This window comes from Gekko japonicus, unplaced genomic scaffold (genome assembly GCF_001447785.1).
Source record: "Gekko japonicus isolate JY-2015 unplaced genomic scaffold, Gekko_japonicus_V1.1 scaffold963, whole genome shotgun sequence".
In the NCBI taxonomy this organism is placed as follows: Eukaryota; Metazoa; Chordata; class Lepidosauria; order Squamata; family Gekkonidae; genus Gekko; species Gekko japonicus.
Window position 1 is genome coordinate 162,798 of NW_015172583.1, and position 25,018 is coordinate 187,815.

The 25,018-nt window shown below is 50.1% G+C and overlaps 1 protein-coding gene across 1 annotated transcript in view; it reads left to right on the forward strand.

Moving 5' to 3' along the window:
* LOC107119052 (keratin, type II cytoskeletal 8-like) overlaps window positions 1-19,384 on the forward strand; it is a 38,186-nt gene extending 18,802 nt beyond the window's left edge. Inside the window, exons 5-9 of the mRNA XM_015421476.1 lie at window positions 449-613; window positions 9,765-9,890; window positions 14,634-14,854; window positions 17,328-17,383; window positions 18,738-19,384. Of these exons, the coding sequence (XP_015276962.1) occupies window positions 449-613; window positions 9,765-9,890; window positions 14,634-14,854; window positions 17,328-17,383; window positions 18,738-18,928 (759 nt within the window). The 3' untranslated portion in view covers window positions 18,929-19,384. The remainder of the gene's footprint in view (window positions 1-448; window positions 614-9,764; window positions 9,891-14,633; window positions 14,855-17,327; window positions 17,384-18,737) is intronic.
* Window positions 19,385-25,018: the final 5,634 nt, after the last annotated feature.

Sequence of the window (25,018 nt, forward strand, 5' to 3'; positions counted from 1 at the left end):
CAGGAATCCATTACCATAATAGGCCACACCCCAACAGCAGAAACTCATTAGCATATTAGGCCACACCCCAACAGCACAGTTCATTAGCATATTAGGCCACACCCCATGTCTTCCCTTGACTTGCCCAGGTGCCCCACGGCTGCGGGATGCCTGGCAAGCCAGCCCTTAAATGCCTCCCCGATCCTTCCAGGCCCCCCCGGCCCGCCCGCTTCGGAGTCGCTGGGGGGGTCGCTCTCCAGGCCTTCCCTCTGTAGCCACACGCACAGAGGTTTTAGCTGGAGTGGGCGTGGCCAACTCTGAAGCCAGCCGGAACTCCGTTCCTGTGCGTTCCTGCCCCAAAATAGCCCTGCCTGGATGAATTGTCCCACAGTAAAGAACCGGAGCAAGGCGGCTGTGAAGCTCCTCTGTTGGTCGTCCCCCCCAGTGAGAAATCTTTGTCTCCTTGCAGGAACTGCGCGTGATGCAGTCTCAGATCAATGACACCTCCGTCGTCCTGTCCATGGACAACAACCGCAGCTTGGACCTGGAGGGCATCATCGCCGAGGTCAGAGCGCAGTACGAAGAGATCGCCGCCAGGAGCCGAGCCGAGGCAGAGAGCACGTACCAGACCAAGGTGAGTCCCCTTCCCATACTTGGCTTGGAGACCTCTGGAATTGGGAGGGGGATTTTGAGGCCATCTGGTCCACCCCCACCCAGGCGTTTAGCCAGAATTTTGTGGCTTGTGGGGCATTTTTTTTTCCAGGAGGGGCTGCCATCCCTTGCCATAATGAAGGGCGTGTGTGTGTGTGTCCCCTCTCCCTAATCCCTTGCAAGATTTAAAGGGCCCTTCAGCAGATCAGCGGGGAGCATGTGGCCCGCCAATCAGCTGGAGGGCCCTTTAAATTTTACAGGAGGGGAGGGGAGAGGGGCCCGCGCCACCCCCTGCTTCTTCTCAAAACCATTTCAAGGTTCCCTTTAAATGCGTTTGAGAAGAAGCTAGGGGGCTTTAAGGAAGGGGGCTGGCCCTTTAAGGAAGGGGCGGAGCCCCCACTGTATCTGTGGGCCAGCCCCCATCCCGCTTAGCACAAAACATCAATATCCTAAAGCTTTCCCAAGAAACTGTTTCCTGGCCTCTGCTTGAAGACCTGCAGGGAGGCAGAGCCCATGATTCCCATAGAGAGTTGGCTTCATTGTCAGACTGCGCTGACCATTAAAGAAGGTCCTCGTCATATTTAACGGAAAGCTGCCCTCCTGGAAGAACATGTTACACCCGCCATGTCGTCATCATGGGGGCTTGTAGGAGGATGCTGCCTGCTAATTCCTGGGGGGAGCTAGAGATGTGAAGGCCCAGAAAAAACCCGGAAAAATTTGGGGGGAAAACGGTTTTTTTCCAATTTTTTCCCCTGAAGCCTTTTTTGTTTTTTTCCGAAAAACTGGAAAAATTGAAAAAAGAAAAGAAAAAAAATGATTATGGAACGTTTTATTTTAACATGATGAATAAAATATTTTAAGACAAGGTATTCAAACACTTTCCAAATTATTTCTAAAATATATATATGGTATCAGATTGATCTAATTTCTGTGCACTGAGGACAAGCAAGTCCTAGGTTACAAACTGAACTCTCCAATGCAAGAACAAGATGCATTTCTTCCTTTAGGAGGTGCTATTGTCACAAGAAAAGAAAAAGGTTTCACTTGTTTTTGCATGTTGGTTTCTGTTTGTAATAACTGTTTGGATACACTATATTTTTAATATGCTAGTTGTGATAATTTCATGCCAAGTAAAAATGTCCATAGTCATATTTTATGTTCCTAAAGTAACAGAATGACTTTCAATCTAGAAAAGACAAAAGAAGTGCTAATGTAGCATTTTTTCCAGTTTTTCTGAAAATTTCCGTTTCCCCCCGAAAAAAACTGGGTTTTTTTCCGAGTTTCAAAATTTCCGGAAATTTTACATCTCTAGCCGGGGAGCTCAATTTAGAAGTGCCACAGGAACCCAGTTCTAGGTGGAACCACAGCATGGGGGAGAGTCAGGACTCCTGCCTTACTCCCACCCCACACCATGTTCCTGACCCGAAACAGTTCCAGGAGGGAGCTTTCAGTGCTTGTGCAGTGCCTGTGCAGGCCCCCCCCCCATGGGGCAAGGAACAGCCCCCTGGCCATTGTAGGTCAAGAAAATGGCATGGGGGAAAGCAGGAACCCCTCCTGTCTCCCATACCACAGTCCTAACTGGAATGGGGGCACGTTGGCACTTCTAAGCTGATGGCGTGGCTGAATGGGTCCGACTAGTTCTGCCGCCCATTCAGCTCTGTATCTGCATGGGTCAGGATGGAGGTGCTGTGGCTGAGGGGCAGAGCACCTGCTTTGGATTCAGGAGGTTTCAAGTTCAGTCCCCGGCACCTCCAGTTATGACGACCAGGTGGTAAGGTGTTGGGAAGAGACCTCCACCTGAGACCCTGGAGAGCTGCTGCCAGTCAGAGAGAGGAGACTGACCTTGGTAAACAAACGGTCCAAGGCAGATTCAAGGAGATGGTGAAAGCTGTGGCCTGCATCGCTTGCAGAAGGTCCCAGATTCGGTCCCTGGTGCATCTCCAGTCAAAAGGCTCGGGTTGCGGGCAATGCTCCCTCTAAGCTGTGGAGTCTTGTGAGCAAAGTTTCTACTTTCTGAGCTACTGGCATTAAAGTTGTGAGCGAGCGATTCGGCTACTGCATTAATTAATTTGTTCTGGAGCCCTCCTTCCTGAGCTAAGACAAAAATGTGTGAGCCGGAGGCTAAAAAACTGTGAGCTGGCTCACACTAACTCAGCTTAGAGGGAACACTGGTTGCCGGTGACGAGAAAGACCTCGAGCTGAAGAGCCACTGCCAGTCAGCGCAGACAGTCCTAACCTTGGTGGACCAAGAGCCCGAGTCGACCCAGCGCACCTTCTTACGATGCTAAGTAACTAAATGGCCACAACTCAATACCTTTCCCAGCAGCACTTGAGTAAGGGGACTTGGTATGTGAAGGGGCTTGCTAGAAGCGCGGAAATGTCTCCCTTGCCATCTGTGCTCTTACCATCGGTGCTGGATTTTTATCGGTTGATTTATTGACTTGCTTCATTTACAATCCCGCCTTTCTCCCCAATGGGGGCCCAAAGCGGCTTCCGTTGTTCTTCTCTTCTCCGTTTTATCCTCACGACAACCCTGTGAGGTAGGTTAGTCTCAGGGTGTAACTGGACCAAGGTCACCCCCGCAAGCTGCCATGGCAGAGCAGGTGCTTGAACCCGGGTCTCTCAGATCCTAGTCTGACACGTGAACCACTGCACCACACTGCCTCTGAATTTTAAACTGCCCTGTCCTTTTTGCTCTGACCAAAGGCCTTCTCTTCCATTCTGCTGGGTCGGGGCTGTGGCCAGGGTGTAGCCTGTCCCACTTGGACAGGCTGTGGAAAGTTCAGCAGTTCAAGACCCGGGTGCCGCAAGATGGGGTGAGCTCCTGTCTCTAGTTCCAGCTCCTGCCAGCCTAGCAGTTCGAAAGCAAGAAATTGCAAGTAGATAAATAGGGACCACTTCGGTGGGAAGGTAACAGCGTTCCGTGCGCCTTGGTTTTTAGTCATGCCGGCCACATGACCACGGAAACGTCTTCGGACAGCGCTGGCTCTTCGGCTTTGAAACGGAGATGAGCACCGCAACCCTAGAGTCGGATTCGACTGGCTTTCGATCAAGGGAACCTTTACCTTTACCTTTAAAAATATTTCAGAATGGATGGAGTGATGAGACAGAGAGATAGTGGCTTGCTCGAGGCTAAAGCGTGATTCAGATCAAGGACTTCCTGGTTCTCATCCCAGCCAGTGTGTTAGATTAGCTGTCTGCTCTCCAGATGACTTATCTCGAGCATGGATTTCGAAAGGGGGTTCTTCTTTTGTATCTCTTGATTGCGAGAGGGATGTCGGCACCTGAATTCCTGGAAGCTGCAGGCTGCTCATGTTTCATTCAAAAGAAGGCCGTCGACTAACATTATCAGTCCCAGCATCAAGATAAGCCATCCATGGAGTTGAGCCGCCTTCCAGAGTGGAGCCAGTGCGTTGGCATGCAGCCTGGCTGAGCCAAGCAACTTACGTGACGAAGGGGTGGGGGAAACGTTTGGGGAATGAACTGATTTCCTGTATTGACTTGGAATAATGATTAACCCCGCCTTTTCAGAAAGCTGGAGACAACTTGTAGCCTTGTGGAACACGGGTATTCAGTGGCCGCCCTGATCCGGATGGCCCAGGCAAGCCCGATCGTGTCAGATCTTGAAAGCTAAGCAGGGACGGCCCTGGTTAGTATTTGGATGGGAGACCACCAGGGAAGTCCAGGATTGCAACACAAGAGACAGGCCGTGGCCAAACACTTCTGAACGACTCTTGCCCTGAAAAAAACCCCATAGGCCGACTTGCCAGGACTTCAGTCGACTTGCCAGCATTTTCTCCCATCGTTTGGCGACGGCTTCAGCTGGCAGTGTGCCAGAAGCCTTTCTGTTGTATTCTGGTTCAGCAACAGCCCCCCCCCCCCGCCAACCATGGGCTGCATAGTGCCTTAGGAGCGGGGTGCATGCATGTGTCTGCACCTACTGGCTTAGCTTCTACCAAAGAGAAGCAGTTCTGAAATTCAGGGCAGGCTTAACATAAGAACATAAGAGACGCCAATGTTGGATCAGGCCAAAGGCCCATCTAGTCCAACACTCTGTCACACAGTGGCCAAAAATACCAGGTGCCATGAGGAGGCCCACCAGTGGGGCCAGGACATTAGAAGCCCTCCCACTGTTGGCCCTCCCAAGCACCAAGAAGACAGAGCATCACTTGCCCCAGAGCCCCTAGCTATACCTTGTGGCTAATAGCCACTGATGGACCTCTGCTCCATATGCCTATCTAATTCCCTTTTGAAGCCGTCCATGCTTGTAGCCGCCACCACTTCCTGTGGCTTTGGGTCCGGATTGTAGGAAGGAGCACAGAATGACACGTGCCCCTTGGTTTCCAGTTTGATTTGAGCCATCTGTCACACAGAGCTGACTTATACTGAATCAGACCCTGGCCCATCAAAGTCAGTATTGTCTGCCCAGACCAGGGTCCCAGGCAGTGTTCCCTCTAACCTGAGTTAATGTGAGCCAGCTCAGTTTTTTGTCTTAGCTCAGGGAGGACGGCTCCAGAGCAAGCTAATTTATGCAGTAGCCAAATGGCTGGCTCACAACTTTAATGCCAGTAGGTCTTAAGGAAGAATTTTTGCTCCCAAGACTCTACAGCGTAGAGGGGAGCGTTGGTCTCAGGTGCAGGTCTTTCACATCACCTGCTGCCATATCCTGTAACTGGATTTGCCAGGGATTGAATCTGGGACCTTCTGCCGGCTAAGCAGATGCTCAGGCACTGAGCCAGGGCCCCTCCCATTCTCTGCCTGTTGGGTAGGACCTGCTCCCAGAAGGGAAAAAGAAATGCACCTGTAGCATAATGTGATTGGTGGCGGGGCACACTGTGGAATGCTCCTGTGCAGTGTTGACTTTAGTTATCCATGAGTTAAAATGGTTAATGTTTAACCCATGAATAAAAAATGCCATCAGAACATTTTTCATTTATAGAATATCATGGTGGTGTAAAGTGCTGTTAGGTCACCGCTGACTAACGGCAACCCCCGTAGGGTTTTCAAGGCGAGAGACATTCAGGGGTGGTTCGCTTTCGCCTGTCTCTGTGTCTGGTCACCCTGGATTTCCTTGGTGGTCTCCCATCCAAGTACTAACCAGGGCCAACCCTGCTTAGCTTCTGAGTTCTGGCAAGATCAGGCTAGCCTGGGCCGTCCAAGTCAGGGCATTTATATAACAACAGCCCAGATAAAATGGGGTGCATCCAGCTATCTGCAGGCTTGACCGCCTAGGTCTTTCCTGCTTTCTCCTCCTGCATCACTAGTGGTTTGGTGTAGTGGTTAGGAGCATGGACTCTAATCTGGGAGAAGCGGGTTTGAGTCCCCATGCCTCTACATGCAGCTGCTGGGTGAGCTTGGGCAAGCCACTGTTCTCTCAGAGCTGTTCTCTCGAGAGCAGTTCTCTCAGAGCTCTCTCAGCCCCACCTACCTCACATGGTGCCTGTTGTGGGGAGGGGAAGGACCTAGTCCCACCCCCTGCACAGACCAGGAAATTCACAGCTGCCTCCCCATCCCCACTCCGTGCTCTGTGCCCAGAGGCTCGTATGCTAGCATGTCAGAAACATCCCCGAATGGAGAGGTTTTGTTTTAAATCTGAGGACTGAAACGTTTCTAGCCCTCGTGGCTGGAGGAGGAGATTGGATTTATACCCCACCCTTCACTATCCAAAGGAGTCTCAGAGTGGCTTACAGTCTCCTTTCCCCTCCCCTCCCCACAACAGACACCCTGGGAGGTAGGTGAGGCCGAGAGAGCTCAGAGAGAACTGCCCTTGAGAGAACAGCTCTGAGAGAACTTGTAAATGACCCGAAGTCACACCAGCAGCTGCATGTGGAGGCGGAGTGGGGAATCAAACCCGGTTCTCCCAGATTAGAGTCCACACTCTTAACCACTGCACCAAACTGGCTCTCCCAAACTGGCTGCAGAGAGAGTCTGGAATGCAAATGGCGTTTGACTGGACCAGCCCGTCTACCCATTGCCCTTTGACACCCGCCATGCGAATCATCTCACTTAGCATTTATAGGGCGCCCTGGCGCAGTTCCCATATATTAACATCTCAAATGATTTTTTTGCAGCAGTTGGAGGGAGGGTGGGGCGGAGGGGTAATGGTTTGCTCGAGGCCACCCAGCATGAGCATGGCTGCACTGATTCAAATTTAATTTCCTTCGCCACCCCACGACACTATGTAGCACATTACTTAATTGTGTGTGTGAGGGTAAAGTGTCATCGAGTCGCAGCCAAATTACAGCGACCCCAGTAAGGAGCTTTCAAGGGAAAAGCAGGTGAGAAGCAGAGGTGGCTTTGCCACGGCCTTCCTCTGCAGAGCCTTCCTTGGTGGCCTCTCTTCCAAGGACTCTCCCTGCTTAGCTTCTGAGATCTGACGAGATTGGGCTATCCTGCACCGCCTTCCCTCCCCACTTATTGCCTTGTATGCATGTAAAGGTGCCATTGAGTCTCAGTCGACTTGTGGCAACCCCAGCAAGGGGCTTTCAAGGCAAGTGAGAAGCAGAGGTGGCTTTGCCATGGCCTTCCTCTGCAGAGCCTTCCTTGGTGGCCTCCCTTCCAAGTACTGTCCCTGCTTAGCTTCTGAGATCTGATAAGATCAAGCTGCATCGTACTGTCTTCCCTCCCCACTTACTGCCTTAGTCATGCAGAAATTAAAAAAAACAAACCGGGAACTCTTTTCCTAATTAATCATTGTTCTGCCACCACCTTTTCTCCTGGAAGTCTGGAAAGGAAACGACCCTTCCCTCTGAGACCTTGTCCACACACAGTGCAGACGAAGAGGGTGGAATTCTGAGGAGGCTGTACCACTTTAGATTGGGGGTGGGTGCGGGTGCTTGCTACTCTAAAAACGACTCTAAAAATAATGGGAAATTATCGCATGCGGTTGTGGCTTTGCTTGTCTGCATGCATTCCGCTTTTACGTTTAATGGGAATGAGTAACGTAGGGGCAGGGTTGGGGACCCAGGGTGGTGCTGGGTGGTGACGTTAAAGTATGGGCCCAACCTACCTTGTAATTATTGCTTTGTGTTCTCAGTATTTCATCTTTTTTCATAGTTAGGAAATGAAATTCCAGTTTCCTTTTTGTTTCACTCAAAACACACTCCTTTGAGTAGAGGACAAGAGTTATTGGCTCAGCACATATTCGTTCTAGTTTTTTCTGGGCTGCTTGTGGCAAATGGTACTAGTCTGGGTGGCAGACGAGGAGCAGAGGTGGTCCTCCTAGCATCGATGGGGGCCAACCTTCTTCCTGAGCTAGAATTCCACCCCTGGGCATAGCAGCCTTTAAGATACCATGCGCCCCCCCAGTCCAGTCCATAGTATAATCCAGTGGTGGCGAACCTATGGCACAGGTGCCAGACGTGGCACTCAGAGCCCTCTCTGTGGGCACGCGTGCCATCGCCCCAGCCAGGCCCAGACCATCATTAAAGTGTCGAATTCTCTGCCAAATAATTTTAAGTAAATGAAAGCATTTCGGATTGCTTTCCTTACTTTGTTTGGATCATCTTAAGTTAATGTATGAGTTGTTTTTTCTAAAGTAAAGCCTCATTATTCAGGTTAAATTGCCGTGTTGGCACTCTGCGATAAATAAGTGGGTTTTGGGTCGCAGTTTGGGCACTCGGTCCCTAAAAGGTTCGCCATCACTGGTATAATCCATCCTACCACTTCACTGTCTGGTGTTTATAGATCAGGCCCAAGGTAAATTAAGTGGAAGAGAGTGAGAGTGAGTGGTATCCTGTGCAGTGGTATTCCAGGCTGAGTCATGATTTGAACCCAGGTCTCTGCACTCCGCCCAGACCTGTATGGCCCAGGCTAGCTTGATCTTATCTGATCTGAGAAGCTAAGCAGGGTCAGCCCTGGTTAGTACTTGGATGGGAGACCACTAGGGAAGTCCAGGGTCTCAACGCAGAGGCGGGCAATGGCAAACCACCACCTCTGAATGTCTCTTGCCTTGGAAACTGGTGGAATGAGCTCCCAGAAGAGATCAGGGCCCTGCAGGACCTTTTGCAGTTCCGCAGGGCCTGTAAGACGGAGCTCTTCCACCAGGCCTTCAATTAGGAGCTACCACCATTGCCATCAGTACCAGCATCACCATCTATTATCATTACTACCATCGATCTAGCAACAATAGAAGCCTGGTGCCTGGTCTATTATTGATAGCCCGTGCTTGCTGCCCGAAACCGAGAACGACCAATGAGCTGAATATCAAGTGAATTTACAGAATGTAGGAGGCCATCTTTTGATATTATGTCAGCTGCTAGCACTTTAATATAATGTAAGTTGGTTTTAGGAGCTGCGGTGGCTCAAGTGGTTAAGACGCTGAACTGCAGGCTGTGGAAGGTCGGTAGTTCAGCAGTTCGAGACCCGGGTTGCCGCACGACGAAGTGAGCTCCCGTCTCTAGTTCCAGCTCCTGCCAACCTAGCAGTTCGAAAGGAAGAAATTGCAAGTAGATAAAAAGGTACCACTTCGGTGGGAAGGTAACAGCGTTCCGTACGCCTTGGTGTTTAGTCATGCCGGCCACATGAGCACGGAAACGTCTTCGGACAGCGCTGGCTCTTCGGCTTTGAAACGGAGATGAGCACCGCAACCCTAGAGTCGGACTCGACTGGCTTTCGAGCAAGGGAAACCTTTGCCTTTACCTTTAAGTTGGTTTTAATGAATTGTTAATGAATTGTTTGATGGATTATTTTTTAGATGTCTGTGATATTTATTGTTGTTGTGCTTCTATTATGTGAGCCACCCTGAGCCTGCCACAGCGAGGAGGGCGGGGGACAAATTTAAATAAATAAATGAAACTCGAGGGGGTCACCATAAGTCAGCTCTGACTTGACAGCTCTCTACCCGCTCCTGCTCTAGCCCCCTGTCCGTTCCTCCAGACGTACGGGGGTTGCTGTCTCCTAATGTGTAGAGCTTACGCAACCAACCAGCCATTTACATGGCAAACCAATAACGGCAAGGGTGAAGAAGTGGGTTTTTGCTCGAAGTGTCCACAGAGGGTTTCCCCGCTCATTCTGAGTGATTCCCCAGTTTCTGGTCTTTGCTGCCAACCCCCCGTCCTCCCTACCACTTCCCAATTCCTGCCTTTGCTTTAACACAGAGAACCATGTACGATTTTTGTCTCTTTTCCATGCAGTACGAAGAGCTCCAGACTGTGGCGGGCAGGCACGGGGATGACCTCCGCAACACCAAGAACGAAATCAATGAGCTCAACAGGATGATTAGCCGGATACAGTCTGAAATCGACGGTCTGAAAGGCCAGGTGAGGAAGCAACTGGCAATTCGGAAGCCAGCGCTTGGGTCGTGACCAGTGTTCCCTCTAAGCTGTGGAGTCTTGTGAGGAAAAATTCTATTTTGTGAGCTACTGGCATTAAAGTTGTAAGTGAGTGATTTGGCTCCTGCATACATTAAGAACATAAGAACATAAGAGACGCCAATGTTGGATCAGGCCAAAGGCCCATCCAGTCCAACACTCTGTGTCACACAGTGGCCAGAAATACCAGTGCCATCAGGAGGTCCAGCAGTGGGGCCAGGACATTAGAAGCCCCCCCCCTGTTGGCCCCCCCCCCAAGCACCAAGAAGACAGAGCATCACTTGCCCCAGAGCCCCTAGCTATACCTTGTGGCTAATAGCCACTGATGGACCTCTGCTCCATATGCTTATCTAATTCCCTTTTGAAGCCATCCATGCTTGTAGCACCCACCACTTCCTGTGGCAGTGAATTCCATGTGTTAATCACTCTTTGGGTGAAGAAGGACGTCCTTATAGGGGCATTATTATATTGGCTGATCTGTTTTCAATACCCTTCCTAATAATCCCCAGCATAGCATTGGCCTTCTTTATTGCAGTCACACACTGTCTCGACATTTTCAGTGAGTTATCCACTACAACTCCAAGATCTCTCTCTTGCTCAGTCTCTGCCAGTTCAGACCCCATCAATGTGTATTTATATTTAGGATTTTTGGCTCCAATGTGCATCACCTTGCACTTGGCCACATTGAACCCCATTTGCCATGTTGACGCCCACTCGCCCATCCTTGACAGATCCCCTTGGAGTGCCTCACAATCCTCACTGGTTTTCACCACCCTGAACAACTTTGTATCATCCGCAAATTTAGCCACTTCACTGCTTACTCCCATCTCCAAATCATTAATGAACAAGTTAAAAAGCAGTGGACCAAGTACTGATCCCTGCGGTACCCCACTGCTTACCACCCTCCACTGAGAAAATTGCCCACCTACACTCACTCTCTGTTTTCTATGAACTAGCCAGTTTTTGATCCATAAAAGGACTTGTCCTTCTATCCCATGATTTTTGAGCTTACTTAGGAGCCTTTGATGAGGAACTTTATCAAAAGCTTTCTGGAAGTCAAGGTAAATAATATCTATTGGATCCCCCTTGTCCACATGTTTGTTCACCCCCTCAAAGAACACTAACAGGTTAGTGAGACAAGATCTTCCCTTACAGAAACCGTGCTGAGTCTGCCTCAATAGGTTTTGTTCATCTATGTGCCTACTAATTCTTTCCTTAATAATGGTTTCCACCAATTTACCCGGTATCGACGTCAGACTGACTGGCCTGTAATTTCCCGGATCTCCTCTGGAACCCTTTTTAAAGATGGGAGTGACATTAGCTACCTTCCAATCCTCAGGAATGGAGGCAGATTTTAAGGAAAGATTACATATCTTTGTCAGGAGATCTACAAGTTCACATTTGAGTTCTTTCAGAACTCTCGGATGTATGCCATCTGGGCCTGGTGATTTTTCAGTTTTTAAGTTGTCTATCAGTTTTAGGACCTCCTCTCTCGTCACCTCAATCTGACTCAGGTCTTCCAACACCCCTCCTGAAATCAGTGGTTCTGGAGTGGGCAAGCACTTCTCATCTTCCACAGTGAAGACGGAGGCAAAAAATGCATTTAGCTTCTCAGCCATTTCCCTATCATCCTTCAATACTCCTTTTACCCCTTGGTCGTCCAAGGGCCCCACTGCCTCCCTGGCTGGTTTCCTGTTTCTAATGTATTTGAAGAAAGTTTTATTGTTGGTTTTTACGTTTTTTGCTATATGCTCCTCATATTCCCTTTTTGCCTGCCTGACCTCAGACTTGCATTTTATTTGCCATAGCCTGTGTTCCGTTTTATCAGCCTCACTGTGACTAGCTTTCCACTGCTTAAAGGAATTCTTTTTACTTTTTACAGCCTCCATTACTCTGTTTGTTAACCATGCAGGCTTTTTCCTATACCTGTTTGTGCCTTTCCTAACCTGCGGAATATATATTTTTTGAGCTTCTAGGATCGTAGTTTTAAATAGATCCCAAGCTTCCCCAATTGTTTTGACCCTTTCTACTTTTCCTTTCAGTTTCCTCCCCACGTGTCCCCTCATATCAGAGAAATTACCCCTTTTAAAGTTAAAAATGGTTGTGTGAGTCTTTTTGGCCAATTCTCTATTTGTACAAATGATGAACTCAACAACATTATGATCACTGTTTCCAAGCGGTGCAATCACTTTTACATCTCTCACCAGGTCTTGAGTGTTACTTAGGACCAAATCAAGGATCGCCTCTCCCCTGGTAGGTTCCGTGACCATCTGCTCCATAGCACAGTCATTTAGAGTGTCTAGAAACTCAATCTCTTTTTCCCGGCTAGAACACATATTGACCCAATCAATGTGTGGGTAGTTAAAATCACCTATTATTACACAGTGTTTTTGTCTAGTTGCTATCTTTAAGGCATTCATCATTTTATAATCCTCCTCTATCTTTTGATCTGGTGGGCGATAACAAACTCCCAGTGTTAAGTTTCCTTTTGGCCCCCCTATTTCAACCCATAGAACTTCCAGAAGCGAATCCAATTCACTTAGCCTCTCAATCTTTCTAGACTTTATACCCTCTCTGACATACAGAGCTACCCCACCTCCAACCCTTCCCCCCCTATCCTTCCGATATAATATATAACCGGGAATCACTGTGTCCCACTGATTTTCCTCATCCCACCAAGTTTCAGAAATACCCACAATGTCTATTTTTCCCTCCGACACCAAGCACTCCAACTCCCCGATTTTACCTCGGACACTTCTAGCATTTGTATAGAAACAGCTGTAATTTCCCTTACAAGTTAAGCCTGCATCCTTCCTCTTGCTATCTCGAGTCGTTGTCCGGCAGTCCATGTCACCAGCCATGGCCTCTGTGGACAATTTCAATCCACCTCCCTGTAGAAAAGCAACCGGTACCCCCTCACCTCTCTCAGATGAGCCAACCCGAACCAGAGACTTTTCATCTCCTGTCGGCTTTCCCCCAATATTCAGTTTAAAAGCTGCCATCCTTCCTGAGTTAAGACAAAAATGTGTGAGCTGGAGGCTAAAAAACGGTGAGCTAGCTCACACTAACTCAGCTTAGAGGGAGCACTGGTTGTGACTGGTCAATGCAGCATCATGAAGATACAGGACACTTTGCAGAATTCCCTGAGCAGCAAAAGACCAGAAGGGGCCCTGGCTCAGTGGCAGGGCATCTGCTTGGCATGCAGAAGGCCTCAGGTTCAATCCCTGGCATCCCCAGGGCCAAAGGCCCCCAAAATGCAGTTTGTTGTAGTGGTTAGGGGCACGGACTCTAATCTGGGAGAACCAGGTTTGATTCCCCACTCCTCCACAGGCCGCTGCTGGTGTGACCTTGGGTCAGTCAATGTTCTCTCAGAGCTGTTCTCTTCAGGAGCAGTCCTCGAAAGAGCTCTCTCAGCCCCACCTACCTCACAGGATGTCTGTTGTGGGGAGGGGAAGGGAAAGGAGACTGTAAGCCGCTCTGAGAGAGCCAGTCTGGTGTAGTGGTTAAGTGTGCGGACTCTAATCTGGGAGAACCGGGTTTGATTCCCCACTCCTCCACTTGCACCTGCTGATGTGACCTTGGGTCAGTCACAAGCTCTGGCACAGCTGTCCTTGAAAAAGAGCAGTTTGTGTCAGAGTTCTCTCAGCCCCACCCACTTCACAGGGTGTCTGTTGTGGGGAGGGGAAGGGAAAGGAGTTTGTAAGCCGCTCTGAGACTCCAAGTGAAGGGCAGGGTATATATCCAATCTCTTCTCTTCTTCTTCTTTGGGTAGTGAAGGGTGGGGTATAAAACCAATCTCCTCTTCTTCTCCTCTGCCCAGCTCCTCCATCTCTATTCCTCTGTCGCTTCCTCTGCCCCACTGTATTCTGGGAATTGTAGTTCACAGACATTAATGTTGCGGGAGGTTGCCCTCAGGCCATTCAGTTCAGAGTCTCAACTTACCATCGTTCCCAGCCCTGCCCTGTCCCACAGGTTCCCACAGCCCTCCTCACCCTTGTAGCAGCCCCAGGGCTGGGGTCTGTATATGCTGAGGTGGGGCAATTGCCAGGGCCCTGAAGAGGGCTGCCAGGCCCCTCCCCAGAGGTGGGGGAACCTCCAGATGCCAATCAGCTGGCCGGGGGTAACTTACTGCCAATGGGGGAAGGCTTAACCCATGTCACCAGCAACGCAGCGATGCAGGATGTGCTGGTATTTAGGCAAAACCTCTATGGTAAAAGCAGTTTCTATTGGTGAGCACCAGAAGTGGCATCACCACAGCACCAGTCTAGGCCTTCCTCCACTGTTCACAAGTCCCCCCCGCCGTCCCCCCACCAATTGCGAGGGGACCCTGGCAACCCTAGTGTAGGGTATGCGGTGGGGGGCCTGTGGCCACCACCCACCCATGTGTGCTTCCCTCACCTGCCCGTTCACAAGCCCTCTTGCCACTGTGGGAAGCCTGAACCTTTGGAGAAGTACGCGAGCCAAGCAACCCGGTGGGGGAAGGTTTGGCAGGCCAGGCGGTAGGGTGTGTGTGAACGAGAGCTGCGGCAGGGAGAGGAAAGGCCCCTCCAAACCCAGAACGGGCCCTCAGGAAGCCAGAAGGCCCCTCCTCCCAAATGGTCGTGGAATTCCAGCACTCCTGCAAAATCCCATTTTCCATCTTGGGTTAACAAGCCCCTGGACTGACATCTTTTCCTTTCCCCCTTTGCTCAGCGTGCCAACCTGGAAGCGTCCATTGCCGAGGCTGAGGAGCGCGGGGAGATGGCCGTCAAGGATGCCAGCGTCAAACTGGCGGAGCTGGAGGCCGCCCTCCAGAGGGCCAAGCAGGACATGGCCCGGCAGCTACGGGAGTATCAGGAGCTGATGAACGTCAAGCTGGCCCTGGACATCGAGATCGCCACCTACAGGAAGCTGCTGGAAGGAGAGGAGAGCAGGTGGGTGCCGGCCAGTGTCAGTGCCCCTCTGGCTGTGGCACAGGCCCCAGTTGCCTTAGGAGGAGCCTGAGGCGGTCAGTGTCTTCTGGCCCCTTGCAAATCACAGGCCCTTGTTTGTTGTCCTTCCGGAGATCCAGAATACTGGCTTGGATCCAATGCTCGTTTTTCACCGGCAGCAGAAATTTTTGCCGAGTTGCCTCCTTCCTGACGCAGACTCCCTCCAGTTGGGGGCAGGGGATCCCTGGTTTGGACCCCCTCCCCCACTTCAGGGCTGTCAGAAAGCGGGGGGGTGGGGTGGCTGCTGGGCACTCCATTATACTCTATGGAGACTGGTCCCCATAGAATATAATGGAGAATTGATTTGTGGGGATCTGGGGAGGGGGCTGTTTTTTGAGGTAGAGGCTCCAAATTTTCAGCATCGCTGGTGGTGCCTCTTCTGAGAAAAAAAACCCCTCCAGGTTTCAAAAAGATTGGACTGGGGGTCCAATTTTATGAGCCCCAAAAGAAGGTGCCCCCATTCTCAATTATTTCCAATGGAGGGAAAGCATTTAAAAGGAATGCGGTCCCTTTAAATGTGACGGCCAGAACCTTCTTCTGGCTTGTCGACCTCACCTGGCAACCTTAGTGGCATCACAAAAGTGATTACACATCCTTGGTCTGGCTCCACCCCCAAAGTCTCCTGGCTCCACCCCCGAAGTCCCCAGATATTTCCTGAGTTGGACCTGGCAACCCGAGTTGCTCCTAAACCAGAGACAGCTGCTTCAGTGTGAGGATGCACAGCAGGCGATGGGCAAGTTCTATCACTTTACTTGGACATGGCCTGCAGTCCTAGGGTTACCAGGCACTGCCTAGTAACTGGCAGGAGGGTCATGGCAGGGCAGCATCCCTGGAAGTGACAGGGGTAGCTCTAGGAATCACCAGGAACTCTGTGGTCAGAACTTCCTGTAAGTAGTCAAGGCCTTATTTTTCTTTTTAATTTTTCTCCCGGGACAATGGTTCCTTGAGTTGCCAGCTCCAGGTTGGGAAATCCCTGGGAGATTTGGGAGTGGGGCTTAGGGAAGCTAGTGGGAGGGGCCTCAGCCGGGTATTATGCCATAGAGTCCACCCTCCAAAGCAGCCATTTTCTCCAGAGAGATCTCCAGCCCCCATCTGGAGGTTGGCAATCTTAATGGTGCCCCCCATTTCCGCTACAATTGCCTGGAGGTCTCCCACCATAAGCAGGCAAGTGGGAACCCTGTGCTCTGTCCCCAGATTCGTTTTATGGTTAAGTTCTGTTCAGAGCGATGGGTCTCGAGCGAAGTTTGCAGCGGAGCATCATTTATGACTTATTCAGGAATAATTTGAGCTGGACTAAAGCCAGCGTTAGGGTGCGTGCTTGTGGGTTACGATCCTGCTCTGTGCAGGTGTGGCTCCTGCATGCAGAGGAATTGCTGAGGACTCAAGAGAGCCTTGGTTTCCCCACGTCTTTCCCCCTCAGAAATACACCTGGGCTAGTTCAAAGGAGGGGCTGTGGCTCAGCTCAAGACTCTCTGTTTGGCATGCAGAAGATCCCGGGTTCAGTTCCCGGCACCTCCAGTTGAAAGGACTGGGCAGTAAGTGATATGAAAGACCTTTCCCTCAGACCCGGCGTCTGCCCGTCTGAATATACAGTACTGGCCTTGATGAGACAATGTTTCTATTTTAGAATAAGGCAGTTTGGTTTTGTGGTTAAGTGCGCGAACTCTAATCTGGGAGAACCGGGTTTGATTCCCCACTCCTCCACTTGCAGCTGCTGGATGACCTTGGGCAAGCCATAGTTCTGATAAGAGCTGTCCTTGAAAGGGCAGTTTCTCTCAGATCTCTCTCGGCCCCACCTACCTCACAGGGTGTCTGTTGCGGGGAAGAGAAGGGAAAGGAGATTGTGAGCCTCTCTGAGACTCCGAGTGAAGGGCGGGGTATAAATCTAATCTCCTCCTCCTCCTCTTGTGTGTTCATTTGTGTGCGTTCATCGAGGCTGCCTTCTCTGTTGGGTCTTCATTGGCTTGTGCAGCTTGACTTGGCGGGGAGCCCAGGGTCTGAGGCAGAGGTTTTTCCACATCACCGCTACTTGATCATTTTTACTGGAGATGCCGGCTATTGAACCTGGGACCTTCTGCGTGCCAAGCAGAGTTTGTCCACTCCTGGATTCCTCTGGCACCTCGCCTGCATGTGTGGAAGTGGAAAAACAGAGTCACCTGAGGTGTCCTCCGTTTGCGGCACGGTGCCTGCCTGGAGGGGGAGGGAGACTCTTGAGGTTTCAGCCTCTTTAGCCTTCCAGGTCTCTAGAAACCAACCATCCCCAGCAGCGGGTTTGTTTCTCTGTCTTCTGGCGAATGTACCACTTTTATTAGTGTATTGATAAAACTATTCTCCCTCCAGGCTAGCTTGGGTCTATGTTTTTGGTACATACCCACCTTGGTTATCGCTTAATGATGTTTCATTTGTCCTCCGGCAGGCTGGAAACAGGGATGCAGAACATGAGCATCCAGACCAAAACGACTGGCTACTCCGGTAAGGAACGTTTGCCCTTTTAAGAACGTTTGCCCTTTGTTGGAAGGGAGATATGGCGCCAGTCCTTTGCCCCAGGGATTCGGATGGCCATTTTTGGGTCACGAAGAAACAGACATAGAGCTGGAAGGGGCCTCAAGGGTCATCTAGTCCAACCCCCCCCGCACAACACAGGAAATTCACAACTACCCCCCCCACCCAGTGACCTCTGCTCGCTGCCCAGAGGAAGACAAAAACCCTCCAGGATCCCTGGGCCAAGCTGGCCTGGTGACTAAAGGTACATCCAGGGCTATTTTTGGGCAGGAACGCACAGGAACGGAGTTCCGGCTGGCTCCCAAGTTGGCCACACCCAGCAGGAACTCATTAGCATAATAGGCCACACCCAACAGCAGAAACTCATTGGGATTGGCTACATTGGGGGTGTGTGGCCTAACATGCAAAGGAGTTCCTGCTACAAAAAAAGGCCCTGGGTTTTGACAACAAACAAGGTAAACAGAATAACAAGCAGAAGGTGGGTGTGGCTGGATAACCACACTTCTGGTACCATGGGGGTGCGGCCTAATGTGCTAATGAGCTGTGCTGTCAGGGGTGTGGCCCAATATGCTAATGAGTTCCTGCTGTTGGGTGTGGCCTGTTATGCTAATGAGTTCCTGCTGGGCTTTTTCTACAAATAGAGCCCTGGCATATACAGCACATCTTAATACCAGTGCCAGGAGGCAATGTTAGGGGAAGATGCCTCTATACTCTGTTTCTTGGCCCTCCAATGCAACTGATGTTGGACTAGACGGACCACTGCTTTGATCCGGCAGAGCTTCTTCTGGTTTTCTTATGTGAACCAAACCTCCGGTTTTAATCATTGGGAAACACATGCCTTTGTCCAGAGGTCATTTCGGGGGGAATCGCGGGGGATCGCAGTTCCCCCGGGTGAGGTGCAGGGGGCGGGGCACATGATGAAGCCCCGCCCCCTGCTTCCGGCCGCCCCACTTCCGGCCCTCATTCAGCCAGGAGGAGGCAGGAGAAGAGGGAGGGTAAGTTGCTTCCTCCCTGCCTCTCCCCACCCCTGCCTGCCTGGGGCCAGGGAGGGCCTTCGCGGGGCTTCCTTGCACTCCCGCCGGCCTTGCAGGTCCACCGCCCCTCATGGGGCTCGGCAGTGGAGCTGCAAGGCCGGTGGCAGCGGCCAGGAACATTGGGGGTGGGGTGTGTGGCCTTATGACACACTTCCGGTGGTGTCAGGGGGTGCGGCATATGCTAATGAGTTATGCTAATGAGTCCCCCTAGCTCTTTTTCTACGAAACAACCCCTGCCTTTGTCTATCCAAAAATCCACAAATTCGACCTGCTCTCTCTTTCTTTCCCAGGCGGCCTTTCCAGTGGCTTCAGTAGCTACGGGGGTGGCTACAGCACTTCCTACTCGAGCGGCGGCTACTCCACCAATTCGTTCCCTCTGGAGAGCTCGGTCACCACCAAGTCGAAGGCCATCGTGATCAAGAAGATCGAGACCCGGGACGGGAAGCTGGTGTCCGAGTCCTCTGACGTGCTGTCCAACTGAGCCGTTACGGCATGCCGCGTGGAGCGGGCCCTTTTCTGAATGCCCTCACCCCCAAGTGCCTTCCCTGCTATAGTCGAGCTGGTGGCCTCTAGGGGAAACGGGAGGGAGGCCAGAAGGGAAGGGGGGAGGAAACGCCTTCCTTCTCTTACCTGACTTTCCCTTAGATGCCAGATGTAGTTCCCAGTCTCTCTCTGTCTCTCCGTCTCTCTCTCTCTCCCCATCCCTCCCATAGAGAGAAAGTGATCCGTGCCTTTGTTTCTCGTCCTCCCAAAAACTAGAGGATTGGCCAAATATCAAGGAATTTCTTAAAAACCCAGCTGGGACTGCTGTTGTGCCTTTCACTTAACTTTGCCTGCTGATTTCTGAGACGCAGGGAGCGGCAGGCAAAGCTTTCCGCCAGTGTTCCCTCTAAGCTGAGTTAGTGTGAGCCAGCTCGCAGTTTTTCCGCCTCCGGCTCACACATTTTTGTCTTGGCTCGGGAAGGAGGGCTCCAGAGCAAACGAATGTATGCAGTAGACAAATCGCTCGCTCACAACCTTAATGCCACTAGCTGAGAAAGTAGAATTTTTGCTCACCAGACTCCACAGCTTAGAGGGAGCATTGCTTCCCACAATAGGGAACTGAGCACCGCCGTCTCCCAATAGTGTGCAGAAAAAATGGCAACAGGACGTGGAGGAAATTCCAGCATCCTGACCATGAAGGGCCCCTGGGGGACCATTTCTCCATGGTCTGGTCTGCTCAGGAACCACTTTTATACACCACAGAGGATTCTGGGATACCTTCTAGGGGGCATGCCCTTCACATGGGCTTCTCGGTTTACCCAGTGTGAAATGAGCGCATCACTCCCTCTGTGGCCGCACACTGGAAGGGAAGACCTGCAGTGGCGGGGAGGCGGCATTTCAGAGTATCATGCCTGGTGCTGCAGAACTTCACACTGGGGAGTCAGAGGGAAATTTGGGTGGAGTCACCTTTACAATCCTTCGGGCTAACTAAAGCCCGTACACTAGAGACGAAAGGGTTACCGCTCTCCTTGGGTGCAAGGACCATCCCTGCCATTCTATAGGCAAGCAGGGCTTCTCCCGCTATGTGTGTGTGTGGGGGGGTTCCATTTGTTCTTTTCCACCATTAGTCTTCTTGCAGTGGGTCAAACCTAGGCTTTCTCTTACACGTTTCCCCAGATGCATGTCTCACCAAATGAAGCCCTTGGCGACGCCGTGTCATTTCGGTCCCTCAAAATTAAATGGACAAAGGCCAATCCTTTCTCTCAGGCAGGCGTGTATTGCCAGTTCGGTGAAAGAGACAGCTGAAAAATACCTGCAGTCCAGGCCTATAAATAACAACAAGCCTAGATCCCCTATGGTGGAGAAAGCTAACCATTAGGCGACGGGCTGAGCAAGCTTGACAGTTCCTTCGGGGCAGAGTTGCGGGTGAACTAGCAGGAAGGTTAGAGAGTTAACAAAGCTGCTGTTAATGTGTGACCCTCCTCCAGATCTCGCTGTGGAATATGGTTAGGTCAAAGCTTCAGAACCACAACTGTGAAAAAACCCTTTTTTGTCTGCAAGGAGGGCGGACGGGGACCAATTGCAACAGCGGACAGGGTAAATGTATTTTACAGGTCTGTCCTAAGCATGTATGCTCAGAAGTGAACCTCATTGTGGACTCATTGGGACTTCTGTCCTAGATTGCCACTGTGGCTGTCCCTTGCAGAAATCCCTGGTCTCTGTTGCAATTGCTTACCTTCGTGCCGAGCCCCTTATCCATGTTTTGTGTAGACAAAAGGGACCGAGTATTAAGCAGAACGCATTCTGTCTTTCTGCATCCTGGGTGGAGGGCCTGCATGCAAAACAATCTGTGATATTTATATATATGTTTTTAAAGCCCCATTTTGGTTTAAAGCTGTGCCTCTCGTCTTTCTTTTCGACACGGGAGAACGCTGAGCTTTGCCTCGTACCCTTTTGCACTCTTGGCAGGTTCACAGTTAAAAAGAGAAAAAGTTGGGATTGTGGTACCGAAGGAGCTTTTCAAAAAGCATTGGAGAAAAATGTTAAATGCTCGTCTTTTGAGCCTGACTCTGTGTAGGTTTACTCGGAAGCAAGTCTCACTGCCACCAAATGGGGTTGACTTGTGCTGGATTGTAGCCTTGGGGTGTCATTCTTAATGATGGGTCTGGGAAGTAGAAAGTCTCAACTTTGTGAGGACATGTGCTTGAATAAATGGATGCAGGTGATGTACGCTCTTGAGCCTGTCTTTGGAAAAAACGGAACTGTGGATTAACTGACTCGTGTCTCTCCTTGTTCTGTCTCCTGAAACTGTGACCACGCAAAGCAAATGCCAGCTGTCATGTTCCCCCCCTCTGACACCTTTCTCAATAAAAACCTATTTGTTATGAAAGGTGCTGGTGTTTCCTCTCTGCATAAAGACAGAATGTTTTGCTTCGGACAAGTAACTCTTAATATTTACCAGCCTCTTGATTCTTTCAAAAAACAAATAAGCATGACCACACACAGCACAGAAACAAAAATAGCGATCACTGCCACAGTTTCTGTTTGTTCAAGGGAAGAAAAAGAGAAGAGAGATTGGATTTATATCCCACCCTTCACTACTCGAAGGAGTCTCAGAGTGGCTTACAACGTCCTTCCCCCTCCCCACAACAGACACCCTGTGAGCAGTGTTCCCTCTAAGCTGAATTAGTGTGAGCTAGCTCAGTTTTTTAGCCTCCAGCTCACACATTTTTCTCTTAGCTCAGGAAGGAGGGCTCCAGAGCAAATCGATTTATGCAGCAGCCAAATCGCTCACTCACAACTTTAATGCCAGTCACAAAGTAGAATTTTTGCTCACACAAAGACTCCATAGTTTAGAGGGAGCATTGCCTGTGAGGTAGGTGGAACTGAGAGCTCTTTTGAGAACTGCTCTTGAGAGAACAGCTCTGAAAGAACTTGTGACTGACCCAAAGTCACACCAGCAGCTGCATGTGGAGGAGTGGGGAATCAAACCCAGTTCTCCCAGATGAGAGTTCGCACTTCTAACCACTACACCAAACTGGGTCTCTGGTTGGTGTATCTGTTTGGTAAACACATGCTTGTGTGTGCTCTGAACTACCTTGAGATTCAGAAATGGACTCTGGTATTGGGGATGCTTCTACACTAGAAAAATCTCTTCTGTGTTGTTATGGTTGCTGCAAATGCAAACATCCACAGCAGGGACAGATGGTCCCTGTGAGGGGATTCTCTGTGGTCTCCCCTAGTGCCTGATATTTCCCCCCCAGCCCCATGCTGTAGTGTTTGTTGTAAATTTTAGGGGGGAAAACAGTAGTATATTGTGCCGGTTATGGGGGTGGGTGGTAGATGGTGAGAGATAGAGAGAAAATGGCGTCAGATGTGGGTGAGAGATCTGAAAATCTGCACCTTCCTCTCCACACACTGAACAAAGCTGCCTTGAGTATGATCTTTCAGAGAAGCAGGTTGTTGTGGTTTTTTTGAGGGGGGGAGCTGTGTGGCAGGAGGAAAACCTGAAAGCAGAGTTCGGCAACACTAGAATCGGCTGACTCGGGAGGTGTTAAGCTCCCCCTCACTTGGGAGTCTTTAAGCAGCGGCTGGACCAACACTTGTCAGGGATGCTCTAGACTGATCCTGCATTGAGCAGGGGGTTGGACTAGAGGGCCTATAGGGCCCCTTCCAAACTCTGTGATTCCATGATTGCATAATTATGTCACGTGAATGCTTAAAACAGAGGTCTCCAACGTGGTGGCCGTGGGCCCCCAGCACATTTCCTGGTGTTCACTAAGGGTTTTTAGAAAGTGGTCAGGGCCAGCTGGGCTGTTTGCCCAGGAAGGCTTCTGATTGGCCATTGGAGACTTGACGTCTGCTGACACCTTTTCTGGTGCCCAAGTGTGTTTTAGAAAGTGGGTGGGACCGGCAAGGTTTCTGATTGACCATTGGAGATTTGACTGGTTGTGCAGATGTTTAAAGACATTGCTTTGGCGGCGGCTGCCACCACGGCACAAGGATCTTCACTGTATGACTGGAGGTAAGCTGGGGCAGCCATTTTGTGACTGTGCCCACCACCCTGTGTCACTCCCAAAAGGGCCCACAGGCTCAAAAAGGCTAGGGACCGCTAGCTTGAAAGAACCCCACTGCAGTTTGGGGTGGGAGAACACAAGCTAAAGCTTTGTGGGGAAAGAGCCAAAGATATTGATTCCTCCATCTTCTTTGGGGTAGGGCCGAGAAAGATGAATTATGTGCTGTGATACAGTACCTCCCCCTTGAGTGCACAAGAAAACGCAGGACGTAATTCTCCATTTGACATGTGAACATGAGCTCGACAACAGTGCATGTTTCACACCTTATACTCTGCCACTGACTAACAGGTTTGACTTGGTGGGTGCACCTAGCACTTCCATGGTGCATATATTAAGTGCCATTTATATTGCCAGGGAAAGTGATACTTTTTCAATCCGTTTTGCCACCATGGCTATTCAACTCTTCTCTTTGCTTGTACACACTCAGATTTACATCAAGCCTAACTTGGGAAAGTGTACCCATGTAGACAGGGTTGAGCTTGGTTTGTCTTGGGGGTACTGCTGGACTCTAGCGTCCTTTTCATATCTTTTAACTCTTGTATTTACATGCTAATTTGCTGCTATCCATGGACCTTACCAGCCACCTGAACCAATTTCAGCTCTGCATATGCATCTTGGCTCTGAGTGGCCCCTCCTCACGTCTGCCCCCCACCCTCTCTTTTTTCCTGTAAATAACCAGAAGACTGGAGAGTAACAAATGTTACACCAAATTTTTTAAAAGGGATCCAGAGGGGAACCAGGATATTACAGGCCAGTCAGCCTAACATCTGTCCCAGGAAAATTAGTAGAAATTGTAATTAAAGATAGAATTGTTACACACAGAGGGATCCAGAGGGGAACCAGAATATTACAGGCCAGTCAGCCTAACATTTGTCCCAGGAAAATTAGTAAAAATTGTAATTAAAGATAGAATTGTTACACACAAAGGGGGACAAAGCCTGCTCTGGAAAATCAGCATGGCTTCTGCAAAGGGAAGTCCTGCCTCACCAACCTTTTGGAGTTCTTTAAGAAAGTGAAGAAGCATGTAGACAACGGTGACCCAGTAGACATTATATACCTGGACTTTCAAAGACTCCTGAGTAAACTTAGTATTCATAGTATAAGAGGACGGGTTCTCTTATGGATTAAAAAGTGGTTAAATGACAGGAAGCAAAGAGTAGGAATCAATGGACAGTTCTCAAAATGGAAGGAACTAAGCTCTGGGGTTCCACAAGGATTGGTACTGGGGCCGGTACTATTTATATTCATTCATCAATGATCTGGAACTAGGGCTGAGTAGTGTAATGGCCAAATTTGCAGATGACACAAAATTATTCAGGATGGAGAAAACCAAGGCTGGCTGTGAAAAGCTCCAAGAGGACCTCCACGAACTGGGTAACAATGTGGCAAATGAAGTTCAGTGTTGGTAAGTGTAAAGTAATGCACATTGGGATAAAAAAATCCCAGCTTTAAGTATAGGCTAATGGGGTCTGAACTTGCTGAGACTGAGAGGGAAAAAGATCTTGGGGTCATAGTGGATAGCTCAATGAAAGTGTCAAACACTATGTTAAGGATTATTAGGAAACTAAGAATAAGGCCTGTTGTGGAAATAAATACAATGAGCTCTAGAAAGAGGCTCTGGGTGGGTGCCCTGGCCTTGGGCACTCAGCATCAATTTACTGTGGTGACTTCAGCAGGGTATGACACAGAGATCACCATTTTTTCCAGGGGAACTGATCTCTGCCATCTGAAGAGCAGTTGTAATTCTGAGTGATCTCTAGCCCTCACCTGGAGATTGGCAAGAATGGTTCCCCAGAAAATGGCTGGTTTGGAGGGTGGAATCTATAGCATTGTACATGTCTGAGGTCCCACCCCTCAAACCCCACCCTCTCCAGTCTCCACCCCTCAAATTTCCAGGAATTTCCCAACCTGGAGCTGGCAGCGCTATCTCCTTCCCAGCCAACCATCAACCTACCGTTATCTGGCCCTCTGCCTTCAGCTTCCCATCTCCTCTCCCCTCCCTGCAGCCTCTA